The following is a 14,195-nucleotide window of genomic DNA, read 5'->3' as shown; positions in this document are numbered from 1 at the left end:
GGGAGCCGAGTAGCCAGTTGCGATGGGCAGAAACCCAGGGCTGGCTTCTGAGCCCTCCCTCCATGTGGAAACATGCCTGAGTGTCCTGGCCCATACTAAGGAGAGACAGAAGAGCCTAGCTGTTCTGTGTGTTTTGTAGGCAGGAATCCCACTGTTATTGTTTTTGCTGCTGCTGCTGCTGCTGATGACGATGATGCTGACTCTGGCCTACTGACCCCATTGATCTGAGAATGGTGTGAGAGAATTAGCAAGTCCCAGGGATTCGCCTCTGGCATTCACTTTTGGGGGGGAAAAAGGCTGATGGAAGGTGAAAGTGGCATTCTTCTGCAGTAGCATAAGGCCATCCTGAGGTCCCTATCTGTTGACACTGTGTGTCAGATATAGAGATGGCCCTCAGTGACCGCTGGGTGTGGTTAGCCCCATGCCCTTAATCCCACTCACTCAGGAGGCAGAGACAGGAAGTTCTCTGTGAGTTTGAGGCTAGCCTGGCCCACGTAGAGTTGTGGGACAGCAAGCGTTATATAAGTGAGACTATGTCTAAAACAACAGAAGCAAAAAGCAAAGCAGCCGTCATTGGCTGAGTAACAGGCTGAATGGCACTTCTCACAGCCTTTGAGTGTCTTCCTATGCTCCCTAAAGCCTGACCACAGTCACTCTGAATCTCAGAACACAGGTACAGACTTCTGCGCCCGATGCAGGGAAATACAAAAGCAAAGAAAAGGAAAGGAAATCATCTCTCCCTACAGGTGAGTGGCCGGAGCAGACCACAGGCCACTGCGGTTACCCAGGGACTCTGCGCGGGTACTCACCCTCCCATCAGGGAAAGCCCGAGTGGGTCGGGAATCAGGAGTTCCACATGGGAATGATGCTCCCCAGAACCCAGGGCTTCTCCCCTTGAGGTGGCCCAGTACATGATCCCCCCTGGCTAGGTGGAGGGTCCCAGAAGAGTGGTTCTCAACGTTTCTAACACTGTGACCTCACATTGTGATGGCAGGCCCCAATCATAAAATTATTTTCATTGCTACTCCATAACTGTAATTTTTCTACTGTCATAAATAATCATGTAAATATCTGTGTTTTCCAATAGTCTTAGGTGACCACTGTGAAAGGGTCTTTCGACATTCCCCCAAAGGGGCTGTAACTCACAGGTTGAGAAACACTGCTTTAGAAGGTTCTGGGCTCTGAGAGTGGCAGCTCACCGAGAGAGATTATCAAACAGCGGATCCACCTTGCCCTTCCTGACACACAGTGCCTATGAGCAAGAGGTAGCCATGGGAAGGGACCCACTCTGTCCCATCCACCTGTCACCCAGATGTGGTCTCTTCTCGTGGCATTGTCTGTGGGTACTTTCAGCACAACCCAACCAGTTTTACTAAAAGAGAGAGGAGATGCTCTCGCTGCATGACTCCTGGCAGGAAGGTCAAGGGTGTGCCTTTCTGTCTCTTGGCTACTTCCTTGATTTTGCTAACATCTCCTTTAAAAGGCAATTTCCTATGATAAATTTTGCCTGCTTTTCTATCCCCACAAAGAACTAACAGATGGCAAAAGGGATGGATGGCTGTTTGTTTTCCCCCAATAAAAGCCACAGGCTCTCTCCCAAATTGAGCTAGCCATGTTGCCATGACCCAGCCACAGCACCCCAAGACCTACAGATTGCCAGTGAGTCAGCCATAAATTGGAGTGAGGGGAGGTTGTTCAGAATTAGTGCAGTGACCAGGAAAGTAAGTGCAGGTTTCAAACTTGGTGAGCAGGCCAGTCTGTGGTCTAGGTTAAACTCCCAGGATTAAACTAGGAGAGAAGAGTCACTGCTATGTTTCAAGCAAGCCTGTTTTGGCTTTGAAAACTAAGAAAATCCAGCTGAAGCTTCCATGGCCTCACCTCTGGGTACCAGCATAAATGGCAGGCAGAGTGACAATTCGTCATCGGTCAGTGGCTCCCATCTACGGTCACAGAGAGGCTGCAAGTGGTGTCAAGAGAGCGAGCCCTGCTCCAGGGCCCTCTGAAGGACCCGCTCTCTGGAAAGTCCTCTGGGAGGAGTTTTCATGAGCCTGGAGGTTCTATGGCCTGCCTTGGGCGGCCGGTGTCTTGGGATGTGGCATCCTGTAAGGTTTACCACTACATATGGATTCTGTCCAGGTTTGTATCATAAACTTGATCTCACCATCAAAACCAGTGGCTGCCTCAGCGGCCCTAGCATGTCATCAGTGCAGTCATGCCTCTGCAAGCCGGGCTAGGGCCATACTCTTCTCTCGTATCTTTACGCCAGTCACCTGGACACAAAGTCAGAGCTTGGAGTGATGACTCCCAAGATCCAGGGAGTCCTCAGAGCCAGTCTCTCCTTTTGTCTGAGTTCCTGTTATTTCCCCTTCCGCAGGGCAGCCTGACCCTGAGTACATGATCCTGATCGTAGACAAGCTCCTACTAGAGTTGCCCCTGGAGGGGCTCTCCGCGTTCGACAACGTCACCTCCCTGTCACGAGACTTTTCTCTCCAAATGCTGTGGAACCGTCTCCATAAGGAGGGGATAGGTGAGTGATGCCTTAGCCATAGTAATGCTTAATTTTAAAATGGAAATATCGACATTATTTTTCAGGCAAAACATTATTAACACCTGTCAAAAAGTAATTAGCCAAGGCACTGGCGCTTGACCAGCATGTGCAATGCCCCGGGCTCCATACCCAGTATTGAAAACAATTTTTAAGTGTTTTAACATCTTCTGTGGCCCTTACTCATTCAAAATCATTTCCACAATAGACACTTAGTGATGTGAACAGAAAGCCTGCTGTGCTCCATGTTTCATGAGCACGGATAACACAGCAAAGGAGAATCCCACTGGTGGAAAAGTCTGACATCCAGAATCATTTGGCTAGATGCTGAGAGGAAGTGAGGGAAGGCAAGGCCCTGTGTCAGGCCTAGGCAAGGTAGAAAGCAGGGATTTGAAGACCATCATCTGTGAGGCTGCAAGATACTCCAGCCTGTGAAAGACCTCCAAACTATTCCTGGGGCCTACTTCACTTCGGAATACATGTTGTACATCCATAAATACCAAATTAGTGCCGAAAAGATAGCTCAGTTGTAGAGCGTTCTCCCAGCATGCACAGGGCCCTGGCTTCAAAAACCAGGACTGCAAAAAGGGAAAGGCATTCAGCAATCAATAAATACCAAATTAAGGCAAATACCCTGAGCTGCTGCTGCCACTCCAGATAAAATAGTAAGAGTCGCATTCTTCCTTCCAACCACAATGACAAGAAACCAGGCAGTCAAGAGGAAACAAGGCACCAGCCAACCCAGGACAGTGACACCCGCCAAGAGACAGGAGATACATAGTGAGACCCCCAACAACCTGACCCAGGGTGCTTCTTAGAGTTTTTATGGCTCAAACATGGGCAGGAACAGCAGGAATAGCCCATGTGGCTCCCAGGCTAAAGACGTGGAGCTACAAGCCTGGAGGGAAAGCTGAGAAGTTTGGGGACAACATGGCAAGGAGTGTCAACTGCTTATAAAGGCCCAGAGAGAACCCCATGGTGGCCAGCAGAGGCAAGGCCAGCAACATGGTGGTATTTTTATAACACACATGACAAATCAGAGCAAGGAGTAAGGGAAGGGATGACGCAGCGGACTGTGCCGCAAGGGTCTCACGCCATATGTGATGCAGGGCTGTGTCACTTAAAGGGAGATGACGGCCGAATGTAAATATAACCCTCACGCAAGCACTAAGAACAGCCCAAGCCTCAGAGTTTACCCTAGATCTTCAGGGAGGGATTGAAGCTGACAGTGGGAGGCACACGCTGAAATCCCACACACACACATCTCCTACAGCTGCTAGCCTGGCTGCAGGCGAACAGGTTGGTATCGAGGGTGAGGACGGGAGGGCTCCACGTCCTGGGAGGATCAATGGGTGAGCCATTTTGGAATGATGGGTACACACAGCGGGTGTCCATCAGAGGAAATGGGACCAGCCAGTTGAAGGAATACCTGTTCTCCCGTGTTTGTGGCATTTCCATTCACGGTGACTGGAGGAAAGGTCCAACAGTGGGGAAATGGTTACAGAAGCCAGGCCACATTTACACAGGCGAGCACTGTTCAGCCAGAGAAAAGAAGGAAGTCTTGCTTTAAGACAACATGGATGAAGCCGGGCACAGTGGCGCACACCTTTAATCCCAGCACTCAGGAGGCAGAGGCAGGTGGATCTTTGTGAGTTCGAGGCCAGCCTGGTCTACAAAGTGAGTCCAAGACTGCCAAGGCTGGTACACAGAGAAACCCTGTCTCGAAAAACCTAAGAAAGAAAGAAAGAAAGGAAGGAAGGAAGAAAGAAAGGAAAGAAAGAAAAGAAAACATGGATGAGCCTGGAGGACTTTGTACCAGGCACAGACAACAGACACACACTAACTCACTCACACTGGGAATCTTATAAGGTTCAACTCCAAAGCAGAGAGAAAAGTAAAGTGTAGGTAGGGCTGGCAGCAGGGAGTCACTGGCCAAGGACACAAAATTCCAGGAAAAAAATTTTGAGAGCTCATTTGAGTGACATAGTCACTGTGGCCAGTTCAATGCCATCTGCTTTTGAAAGTGACGGAGGATAGAGTCTAGATGACTTTGCCAAGCAGCAGTGATGGGACTGTGTGGCACGACTGTCTGGCAGCCTTAGCCCCACCAGCCCACAGTGCCTGCTTCAGCGTAGCCTACCATGCACCCATTATGTTTGCTAATCCAAATAAAAGATGAATGATTAAATTAAAATTTTAAATCAATAATTAATGCAGAAGCACACGTTTGCCCACTGCTGATAGGAACGCTGCTGCTGTTATGGCAATGGCACAGGAGAACCACCTGGGAAACCATTAGGGAGAGACCATAAAAAGCTACACACTGGCCCACAGGTGACCCATACACCCTCCCCTAGGTCTTTATATAGGAGATGAGAAGGTGCATCCGTCCATCCATACAAACTCTTAGATTATACAACTCCCTGCAACAGCCCAAACCTGGAGGCCACTGAACTGAAAAACCTGGTTCCATGTTTTCTTGCACAGTTCTAGGGGCTTGATTTGACAGGAATGGTGAGGGAATGAAGAAACAACTATATGTATGTATACACAGAGACAGGGTGAGAGAGAGGAAAGCGGAGGGGGGCGCGGAGAAGCAAAGAGACAGAAAGAGAAAGACGGAGAGACAGAGACAGAGAGAGGAGAGAGAGAGAGGAAAGAGGAGAGAGAGGGGTGGGGGGATGGAGAAGCTTGGACTCGGCTCTGTGATGGAGAAGCCATAGGACCCTGGATGCTCAGTGTGTTTATCACACTGTTGAGCAGAGAGACAGGGTTATTACGTATAGACAAACACGGAGTCAAAATTATCATATAAACACAAACAAATTAGCTAACCCTGATAAGAGTAGTTTCTGTTGCAGAGCAGTCTTCAGACCACAAATGACGGGATGGGGAAAGCCATGGTGGACACTCTCTTCACTGACCACCACCACCCACACATGGGCCAGAGGAAGGCTTGGCTGTTTCCCTTTGACTTCTCCATTTCCCATGGGTCTGAGGCTATGATACTTGACTACTCAGCCACACCCATGTCAACAGCACATATTCATTAGGTCTTCTTCTGCTCTCCACAACTGAGCAGCTGTCATCCTGGGGCCCAGGGTCCACTTCCCTTCAGAGCATCCAGCCATCTATATGTACAGGTGCTGGACCCACCCAGGCAAGTGGGTCAGCAGGATCCTGATTGGGCAGTGAGTTTGAGGGTGGGGTTATCGCTGTCTCCAGTACAGCTCTTTCAGTGACACAGCAAGTGGAGGGAATAAGGGCTATATGAGCCTTGGAGACATGAGTAGGAGTGTACACCATTGGCTGGGGCTGAGGTGCTGGGAATGGAGAGGAATTCCAGGTGCTAGCTGGCCATATCCTAGTCACCAGGCTATGTGAACTACCTCTGAAAATGGTGGAGGTGGGAGGGTCACAGGATCATGTGCACCAGGACATGAAGGCACAAAACAGGGAGGGTGCGACCCTTACTCCTGCCGGTCTCATGATTAAGATTTTTTGGGGTTCGGACATGTCTCAACCTCACTTTTGCTTCAGGACAGTTGTTCCACCCATACCCCCCACCTCTAACCCTCACCCTGAGTTACATGGTTCGTGTACCCCACAAGCAGCTACATGATGGTCATTTGAACCACCGCTGGGATGGATGAATGGTACAGGGGAACATATCAGCAGCGAGGAGATCTGCCCTGGGAAGGATTCAAAAGAGGGCACACAGCACATGCCTTCATTTTTGTAAAAATCCAGAAAACACAAATTGATTTCCAATTAGAAAGCAAGTAAATAGGTACTTGGCAAGGATAAAGGCCTCAGGAAATGCCAAGCTGAGATGTAGCTGAGGACCTGTGTAAAGGTCAGATCTGACTCTGATGGAAGACCTATCAGAACCAAGTACCCTCTTAACGTTTCCCCGAGAAGTGTCCTTGGCAATGTGGGGACAGCAGAGAGCTATGCCTGTGCCCACCCTGAAAGGCATAAAAGGAGTGAAAGGCACAGAGTGGGCAGGGAAGAGGATGGTCACAGTGGGGCATGGTGGTATCTACATGAAGCCCCCAGAAAGACCTGCCCACTAGGGACAGCTTGGCATAGAAGACACAGGCTGTAAGTCTCTGTGCAGAGACCCAGGAACTAGCAGGGACCCAAATACAAGCTCCCTGGTGAGTTCCCCGTGTGGAATGCCAGTGCTTAGGAATGCATGCCTAGAAACCTTGGGCGCCTGTCAAGAGAACAAAGCGACAGCCTACAGACTGGGAAAAGATCTTCACCAACCGTACATCTGACAAAGGTCTAATATCCAAAATATATAAAGAACTCAAGAAATTAAACACCACCAAACCAAATAACCCAATTGAGAAACGGGGCTTGGAACTAAACAGAGAATTCTCAACAGAGGAATATCAAATTGCTGAGAAACACTTAAAGAAATGCTCAACCTCCTTAGTCATCAGGGAAATGCAAATCAAAACAACTTTGAGATTCCATCTTACACCCATCAGAATGGCTGAGATCAAAAATTCAAGCAACACCACATGCTGGCGAGGATGTAGGGAGAGAGGAACACTCCTTCATTGCTGGTGGGAATGCAAACTAGTACAGCCACTTTGGAAATCTATCTGGTGCTATCTCAGAAAAATGGGAATAGGGCTTCCTCAAGACCCAGCTATTCCACTCCTTGGAATATACCCAGAAGATGCTCCAGCACACAACAAGAAAATTTGCTCAACCATTCAGCCTTATTCATAATAGCCAGAACATGGAAACAGCCTAAGTGTCCTTCAGTAGAAGAATGGATAAAGAAACTGTGGTACATATACACTATGGAATACTACTCAGCTATTAAAAACAAGGAATTCCCGAAATTTGTGGATAAATGGATTGAGCTAGAAATGATCATAATGAGTGAGTTAACCCAGAATCAGAAAGACTCAAATGGGATATACTCACTTATATCTGCATCCTAGCCCAAGGGGCATGTCCCACGAAAGCCTTCACTTACCAGGAAACTGGGACAGAGGGGAGGACATCCTATTGGTACTCTAGATGAGAGAAGCATGGGAGAATAGCAAAGTAGAAGGATCCAGAGGGTCCTAGAAACCTACAAGTAGAACATTATGATAGGCAGATTTGGGCCCAGGGGTCCCGCTCAAACTAAGGCACCAACCAAGGATAATACAGGCAGTAAACTTTAAACCCCTACCCAGATCTAGCCAATGGTCAGAACATTCTCCACAGTTGAGTGGAGAGTGGGATATGACTTTCTCACGTGCTCTGGTGCCTCACATTTGACCATGTCCCCTGGAGGGGGAGACCTGGTGGCACTCAGAGGAAGGACAGCAGGTTACTAAGAAGAGATTTGATACCCTATGAGCATACACAGGGGGAGGTAATCCCCCTCAGGAACAGTCATAGGGGAGGGGAATAAGGGGGAAATGGGAGGGAGGGAAGAATGGGAGGATACAAGGGATGGGATAACCATTGAGATGTAACAAGAATAAATTAATAAAAAATATATTTTAAAAATATTTAAAAAAAAAAGAAACCTTGGGCACTGGTCTTTCATCAAGAGCTTTTCTTGGGGCCTTGAAGTTTTGTGTTTTGACATGATAAAGATTACAATCAATTGTACTCACCTTCACATTCAGAAAATTCAAAACTGAGCAACTGAGCAGCAGCTAGTGCCTTCCCAGCACTGTGTCCCAGCGACTCATCCTACTTGTTATTGTCCTCCACAGAAGGCACAGTGAAGAAAGAGATCAAAAGCAAGGAGTTCAAGAAGAAAAGTCCAGGGAAGAAGGGCTTGAAGGTAGGTGGATGAGAGCCCAGGAGCCTCTGTGCTCCTGCCAGCTTGTGTTTAGTCAGGCCTGCCATATCTGCTGAGGCCCAACTGGTGACCCCAGGTCTTGATGCCTCCTCTATGTTGCAGGGCGTGATCCGGGTCATCCCACCAGAATGCATGTTAATTGACTCGGACACCATCAAGTGTATCCTTTGATGGGTTCTCATGACTTTCCAGGGCCCTGCTTTGGTTCCTATTTGTTTGTCCTTGACGCAGGCTCAGTTGTTGTGGATCCTTATGAGGAGGCCCAGAGCAGAGGTGAGGACATCATAGAGGCTCTTGCATATAGGCCAAAGCCACGCAGGCCTTGTGCCAGCTGCTCTGGTGGCTATTTGGAAATCATCCCAAGTGGCCTTGGAACCTTGGGTCTGAATCTAAGCTGACCCACCTTGCCACTCTAAATGCTTTGATTTATTGGGACCTCCTCCTTCCCCCCAACTCTTTCTCTTCCTCCTCTTTCTGCTTATCCTCCCCTACCAATTCCTCCATCTGAAGAAGAAAGGAGAGGCACTGTCATTCCTACCTGTGCTGAAAACACGCTCCTTCCCAGCCAGGGGCACAGGGCCCCATCCCTCATACCTTGTGGAGGAAGCCACAGCCTCTCCCAATTCTTCCTGCAGAGGCACTGAATCCCATCACCGTAACCCAGGATATTTTGGAAAAGTTCCGAGACTCATACACGGCACGTTGGATGGGGCATCTGGGAAGCGCCCACTTTCCAAGGTTGGAACCTGGGTCTCCAAAAGCAGACTAGAGAGGCTGGTGCCCTCGTGTGATACCTTTCCTATTGGCTGGATCTGTTCTGTAGAGTCCCTGGCACAGGACTAGGCAAGGGATACCATTGTGTGGTCTCAGGGTTACTCACGCACACATGATCCGCCCCCCCTCCCAGGTGACCTCGGGTCCCCTCAGGCTAAAGCATCCGAAAAAGGTACACTGCTAGCATAGGGTCAGGTAGTCCCATGTCACTGGCCCCCATGGGCATCCATTCTGTCATCCCTGTCCCTTAGTGTGTATGGGCCTGGGACAGGAAGAGCCAAGACAGTTGGTACCGGGGCACAGGGGCACAGGGGTGAGCCTGTGCAGGGCTGGGGTGGAGCGCAGAAGGCAGAGTTGGTGGAGGCAGAACATAGAGGGTAACAAAGACCATACCTAGTCCCTGTCTCCCATATTGGAGGTGCTGTAGTACTTCCCAGAGCCAGCATGCATATTTGTTCCTGGACCACATCTCGTGCTCTGCAGGGTGGGAAGTCAGTCCATCTGAGGCCAGCAGTGCACTGGGAAAACAAATGATTTGAGCTCCACAGAAGAACAAAGGCTTTAGTGCGAGTGGAAGGGGACAAACAGATCTAGAAGGAGGGGTTGCAGATGCGAGCACCTACCTCAGATGTGTGATTCCCTCCCCTCCTCCTCCCCTCCCACTGTTCTCAACCCACACAGCCAGGCTGACTGGGAGCATGTACTGGACAACTGCCGAGCCTTTTTCTTCTATGGGATGGAGGGCTTCCTGTCCCACCTAGAAGTGGAAAGACTGGTAGCCATGGATCTGCTAGGTGAGGTCGCTGTCCCCCCCCCCAGCCCTCTCCCCTCCCCTCCCCCCCCCCCCCATCCCACCCATCAACAGCCTCAACCAGAGCCTAGAGGCACAAGTGAAATCCTAGGGGAGGGAAGAGGAAAGCAGGGGCCACTTCCACTTGATCTGAGTCCAAGGCTTGCTATGCTTCAAGAAGGCGTATTACCCTGCCCTAACCTGTCCTCTATCTGAAAACTGTCCCTGTACTCCATTTCCAACAATGGAACAGCAGCCACAGGGCCACTAACCCCTTCTGGTTGCCCCCAGCATGCCTTAGATTCAGAAGACTCCTGTTCAGATCTCTCCAGATTCCCACAGATGAGAATTGGGTATGGAGTGTCACCTCACAGGGCTACACTAAGAGTGGAGCCTTTCCAGTCTGAACATGGGTGCTTGGGGGGCCTTGTTCTCTCCGTGTGTCCACTAACACCAGGCTCAGGGGACCAGTGAGCCCCGGAAGTGTGTGCCTAGACAATCCCAGGGAGTGAAGGAGTTCAGAGGCCAGATAGAGGGTGCCACAGGTGGGAAGTGACCTGAGCTAAGTTCAGAGATAAAAAAAGAACTGGTACCATGTGGTGTGCTGAGTACAGTGTGCTTCCAGGCCCCTTGCCAGGTGTGCTGTGCTGGCATGGCACTGATAACACCCAGCACTGCAGGGCAATGGCTCGACGTTCAGACATTTGGAGGGTGTATTACAATGTGCTGATCTTTGTGGTCCACAGCCATCTCGGACACATGGCCAAAGACCCTCTGGTGTGACTGTGCCCCCCGCCCCAGGGCTCCCCAAGGTCCTTTTTGTATTCATAGGATGCTGCTTTTTCTGGGCTGCTCAGAGCTATACCCACCAGAGCTATACACAGTCAGTGGGTGGGTAAGCCTTTCAGGATCCCAGAGATGTCCCTTTCTCCCTCATGAGGCATATGGCCCTCTGTAGAGCTGCCTGGATGCTCTTTCTATGCCAGGGCACCCATGCCCACCATGGCCAGGGTCTATTTCCATCCTGACCTGGTCTATTTCCAACCACTTGTAGCCCTGTAGGCATACATAGTGGATTAAGCATTCCTTGTCCCAGGGATGGAGAAATCATCTTAGAAGGGCTAATTCTCAGTGATGTGGCACATGAAGTAGGGGACACTTAAGGCATGTGAAAACATGGCAATCCCTCCTGGTGTTCACTAATACCAGGAGGCCATTTTGCCTATTAGAACAGAGACAAAAGCCCATCTCAGGGGTCAGGGACAAGAGCAACCTTGTGTCCATGTGGGTCCTGTAGATAGTCACACGAGGATCACACTTCACCACTTGTTTCAGTGAGCAGGTCTGTCTAGAGTGGCCCCCTCACTGCCAAGTCCTCATGACCTTTCCCCATCTCAGAAACCCTCACTTGGCCAGCAAACTGAAGGTGATAAGCTGGTCAGGTCCCAGAGCCCTCTAATAGAGTCCATAGTTCCCTTAGCCAGGCCTTCTTTGGGGCCAGCTTCTCATACCCCCACCCCCACCACCCCATGTATGCACTGAGGTTCCCTCTTCTCTCTTGGCACCAAGATGGAATGCCAGAAGCATCCATAAGTGATGAAGGAGTAGAGCTGCCAATGCTAGGACGAATCAGAGGTGGCCCTGTGTAGACTTGCTCCTCACTTTCTGTGTGTGGTCAGTGGGTACCCGAAAAGAACCTGTTGAAAGTCCAAGCATCAGGTTGAGTAGTCAGAGTGCAGGTCCTGTGAGGATCTGGTGATGGTGAGGGTAACCACCAAGAAGCCTTGCTGTGTCCTACAGAATGCCAGATGGTAGTCCTGTTGGACTTGACAACATCCTCCAAGAGCCAAAGGCGGAAGATGGAGAGCTCAGAGAACATGAGGTACCTAGTGTCCTTGTTGTGTCATCAGGAGCCTACGGATGAGGAACTGGGGGTGCTATGAGCAAGTGCCAATAGAGCTCACCCCGGGGGGCTGGTGGACTACCAAGGCTGGCTGGCCAACACCTTCCACCTCATAGTGCCAATGTCCACTGTGGGCTCCATGCCAGGACTGGGAGCTGACACCAGATGGATTTGATAATCCTTAAAAAAAAAAAAAAACAAAAAACTATTTCCTATTAAATTACTCTTATTTTTTGTGGGTGAGATTCAGAACTATAAAAGCCCTGATCCCCCCACCCCACATACACACACAGCTGAATTCTAGCAGCTGACACAGGGAAGGATAGGAAGAAGGCCATCAGTCCCCTGGCACCAGTCCATGTATCTCTACAGTGTGTCACAGAGGTCCTTGGAGAAGCCCATTGAGACTGCCGTCCTGCTGAGTCTGGTGGGAGTGGAGAGCATTGTAGCCAACCAGTGGCCCACGCTGCTGCAGGACAACGCCCTGAGGGCCACCATGCTGTGGGACAGTGAGTGGGCACCCTTGCTATGCCAAAGTCTTCTTGGGCTTCTACTGGACGCCTGTCAAGGGTGTCCGTAGCCCACCTGAAGGGACTTTTCTCCACGCCCCTCTCCCCAGACCTGTTAGCATTTGGCAAGGCGCTTGGGAAAACAGTTCGTCTCATTCAGAGGATAGGCAGTGAAACAGTTAACCAAGGTAAGGCAGAGACTGCCCACCCATTTGTCTGTATGTGTCACCTATGGTTTACATCATCTCAGTCCATGGCCCTCAGGGGCAAAGTATTCCTCCTTTAGGAGAGAGAAGGAGGTGGGAGAGTGAGGGAAGGAGAAAGGGGGTGAAGGAAGAGGGAGAGAGACAGGGAGTCAGGGAAGGAAGGAGGGAGGGAAGGAGGGAGGGAGGGAGGGAGTGCATGAGGAGCCAACACACACTGTCCTTGTGGAGAAGCCAAATGTGGTCTGCTCAGCCTCTAGCCCACCACATGCACAGAGAAAGAGGGGAGGGGAAAGGAAGGAAGAGAGAGATCAACAGGAAAGAGGAGAAGGAGTGAAGGAGGGAGGGGGGAGAGCAAGTGAAAGAGTCTTACCCTCAATAAAAAGATCTGGGTGATCCTCTGCCCAGAGGAAGGACTTTGGGGAGTTGGCCACCTAGGCTACCCAGTCCATGGGGAGGGGGCGTCACCTGGTCTTCCTCAGCCAAGGCAAGAACACCTTCAGAAGGAGGAACTCCCGTGTTGAGGGTGTGCACTGCTAGGGCCAGGAGGAGCAGCCTTCAGCATCTCCTATCCCTGTAACGTCTTAGACAGCCTCCCAGCTTCAGGGTTAAGCAGCAGGCAGTGCCGCAGCATGTTGTCTGTTCTGGATGAGGCAAACGCCACCAACTCATCCTTCAAGTAAACCCTGTGCCAAGATGTGCCAGCCTCAGTGAAAGAATCTATCTGCAGATAAATTTCCCATGTAGATACTAGGATTAAAAAAAATCAGGTAAAACTCCAGCTAATTGCATTTAGCAATACACTAAAGTGAAAATGTATCAAACTCAGAAAGATTTATCCTGAGAGGATTTAAAATTGAGAACTCTGAAATACATTCAATACAAGTCAGTAAGAGATTAACTTTCGAAACACCATGTGCTCCCCACTGCCTGGGATGTAGTTGCCAGGGAAAAAAAGGCAATTACATTGTGTAAGTACGAGTGAGTGAATGAGTAAGTGAGGAGTGAATGAGTCAGTATATTAGTGAGCAAGTTAGCAAGTTGAGGGGTGCATTGAGTGGGCAAGTTGAGAGCTGCATTAAGTGGGCGAGTTGAGGGGTGCATTAAGTGGGCGAGTTGAGGGGTGCATTGAGTGGGCAAGTTGAGAGCTGCATTAAGTGGGCGAGTTGAGGGGTGCATTAAGTGGGCGAGTGAATGAGTGAGTCAAGTTAGTGAGTGAATGGATAAATTTGTGAGAATACATGAGAGCAAGTGACTGAGCAGCCATGTAAAGGAAGAGGGACCAGAGAGGTGGACAAAGGTGGTGATGTCTGGCTTCTTCCTAACAAACCAGAAACAGGACTGGGCATGGCTCCACCCGGCTCCTTCTGCTATACAGAGTGACCAGCATGTTGTTTTGCTACAAATGGAGAAAGAGCCTCATGACCACTGCTGTCAGTGTTGGTCCTCCAGTTCCTGTCATCCCACAGGAACCCAAGCTGAAGCAAGTAGCATGTGTTTGGAAGGAAGGAACCAATTATACCTTGTCCTGCCCAGTTAGGGGTGCCTCTAGATCTCCCAGAGGAAGCCATGAGGCAATTCTCCAGCTTTAAGATGTTCCAGGGAGTCTCAGGGGAGATATTCAGGGAGCTTGGGGTCAGGCCCGGT

At 50.0% G+C, this 14,195-nt stretch overlaps 1 protein-coding gene across 1 annotated transcript in view; it reads left to right on the top strand.

Moving 5' to 3' along the window:
• Window positions 1–14,195, top strand: part of Cfap46 (cilia and flagella associated protein 46) — an 84,886-nt gene that overhangs the window by 70,145 nt on the left and 546 nt on the right. Inside the window, exons 49-58 of the mRNA XM_051145550.1 lie at window positions 667–746; window positions 2,375–2,527; window positions 8,281–8,351; window positions 8,472–8,529; window positions 8,607–8,642; window positions 9,005–9,107; window positions 9,825–9,937; window positions 11,734–11,815; window positions 12,209–12,345; window positions 12,456–12,533. Coding sequence (XP_051001507.1) covers window positions 667–746; window positions 2,375–2,527; window positions 8,281–8,351; window positions 8,472–8,529; window positions 8,607–8,642; window positions 9,005–9,107; window positions 9,825–9,937; window positions 11,734–11,815; window positions 12,209–12,345; window positions 12,456–12,533 — 911 coding nt within the window. The remainder of the gene's footprint in view (window positions 1–666; window positions 747–2,374; window positions 2,528–8,280; window positions 8,352–8,471; window positions 8,530–8,606; window positions 8,643–9,004; window positions 9,108–9,824; window positions 9,938–11,733; window positions 11,816–12,208; window positions 12,346–12,455; window positions 12,534–14,195) is intronic.

The sequence above is a fragment of the Acomys russatus genome, chromosome 5, assembly GCF_903995435.1.
Source record: "Acomys russatus chromosome 5, mAcoRus1.1, whole genome shotgun sequence".
In the NCBI taxonomy this organism is placed as follows: Eukaryota; Metazoa; Chordata; class Mammalia; order Rodentia; family Muridae; genus Acomys; species Acomys russatus.
This window is presented reverse-complemented; position numbering and strand designations above follow the sequence as displayed.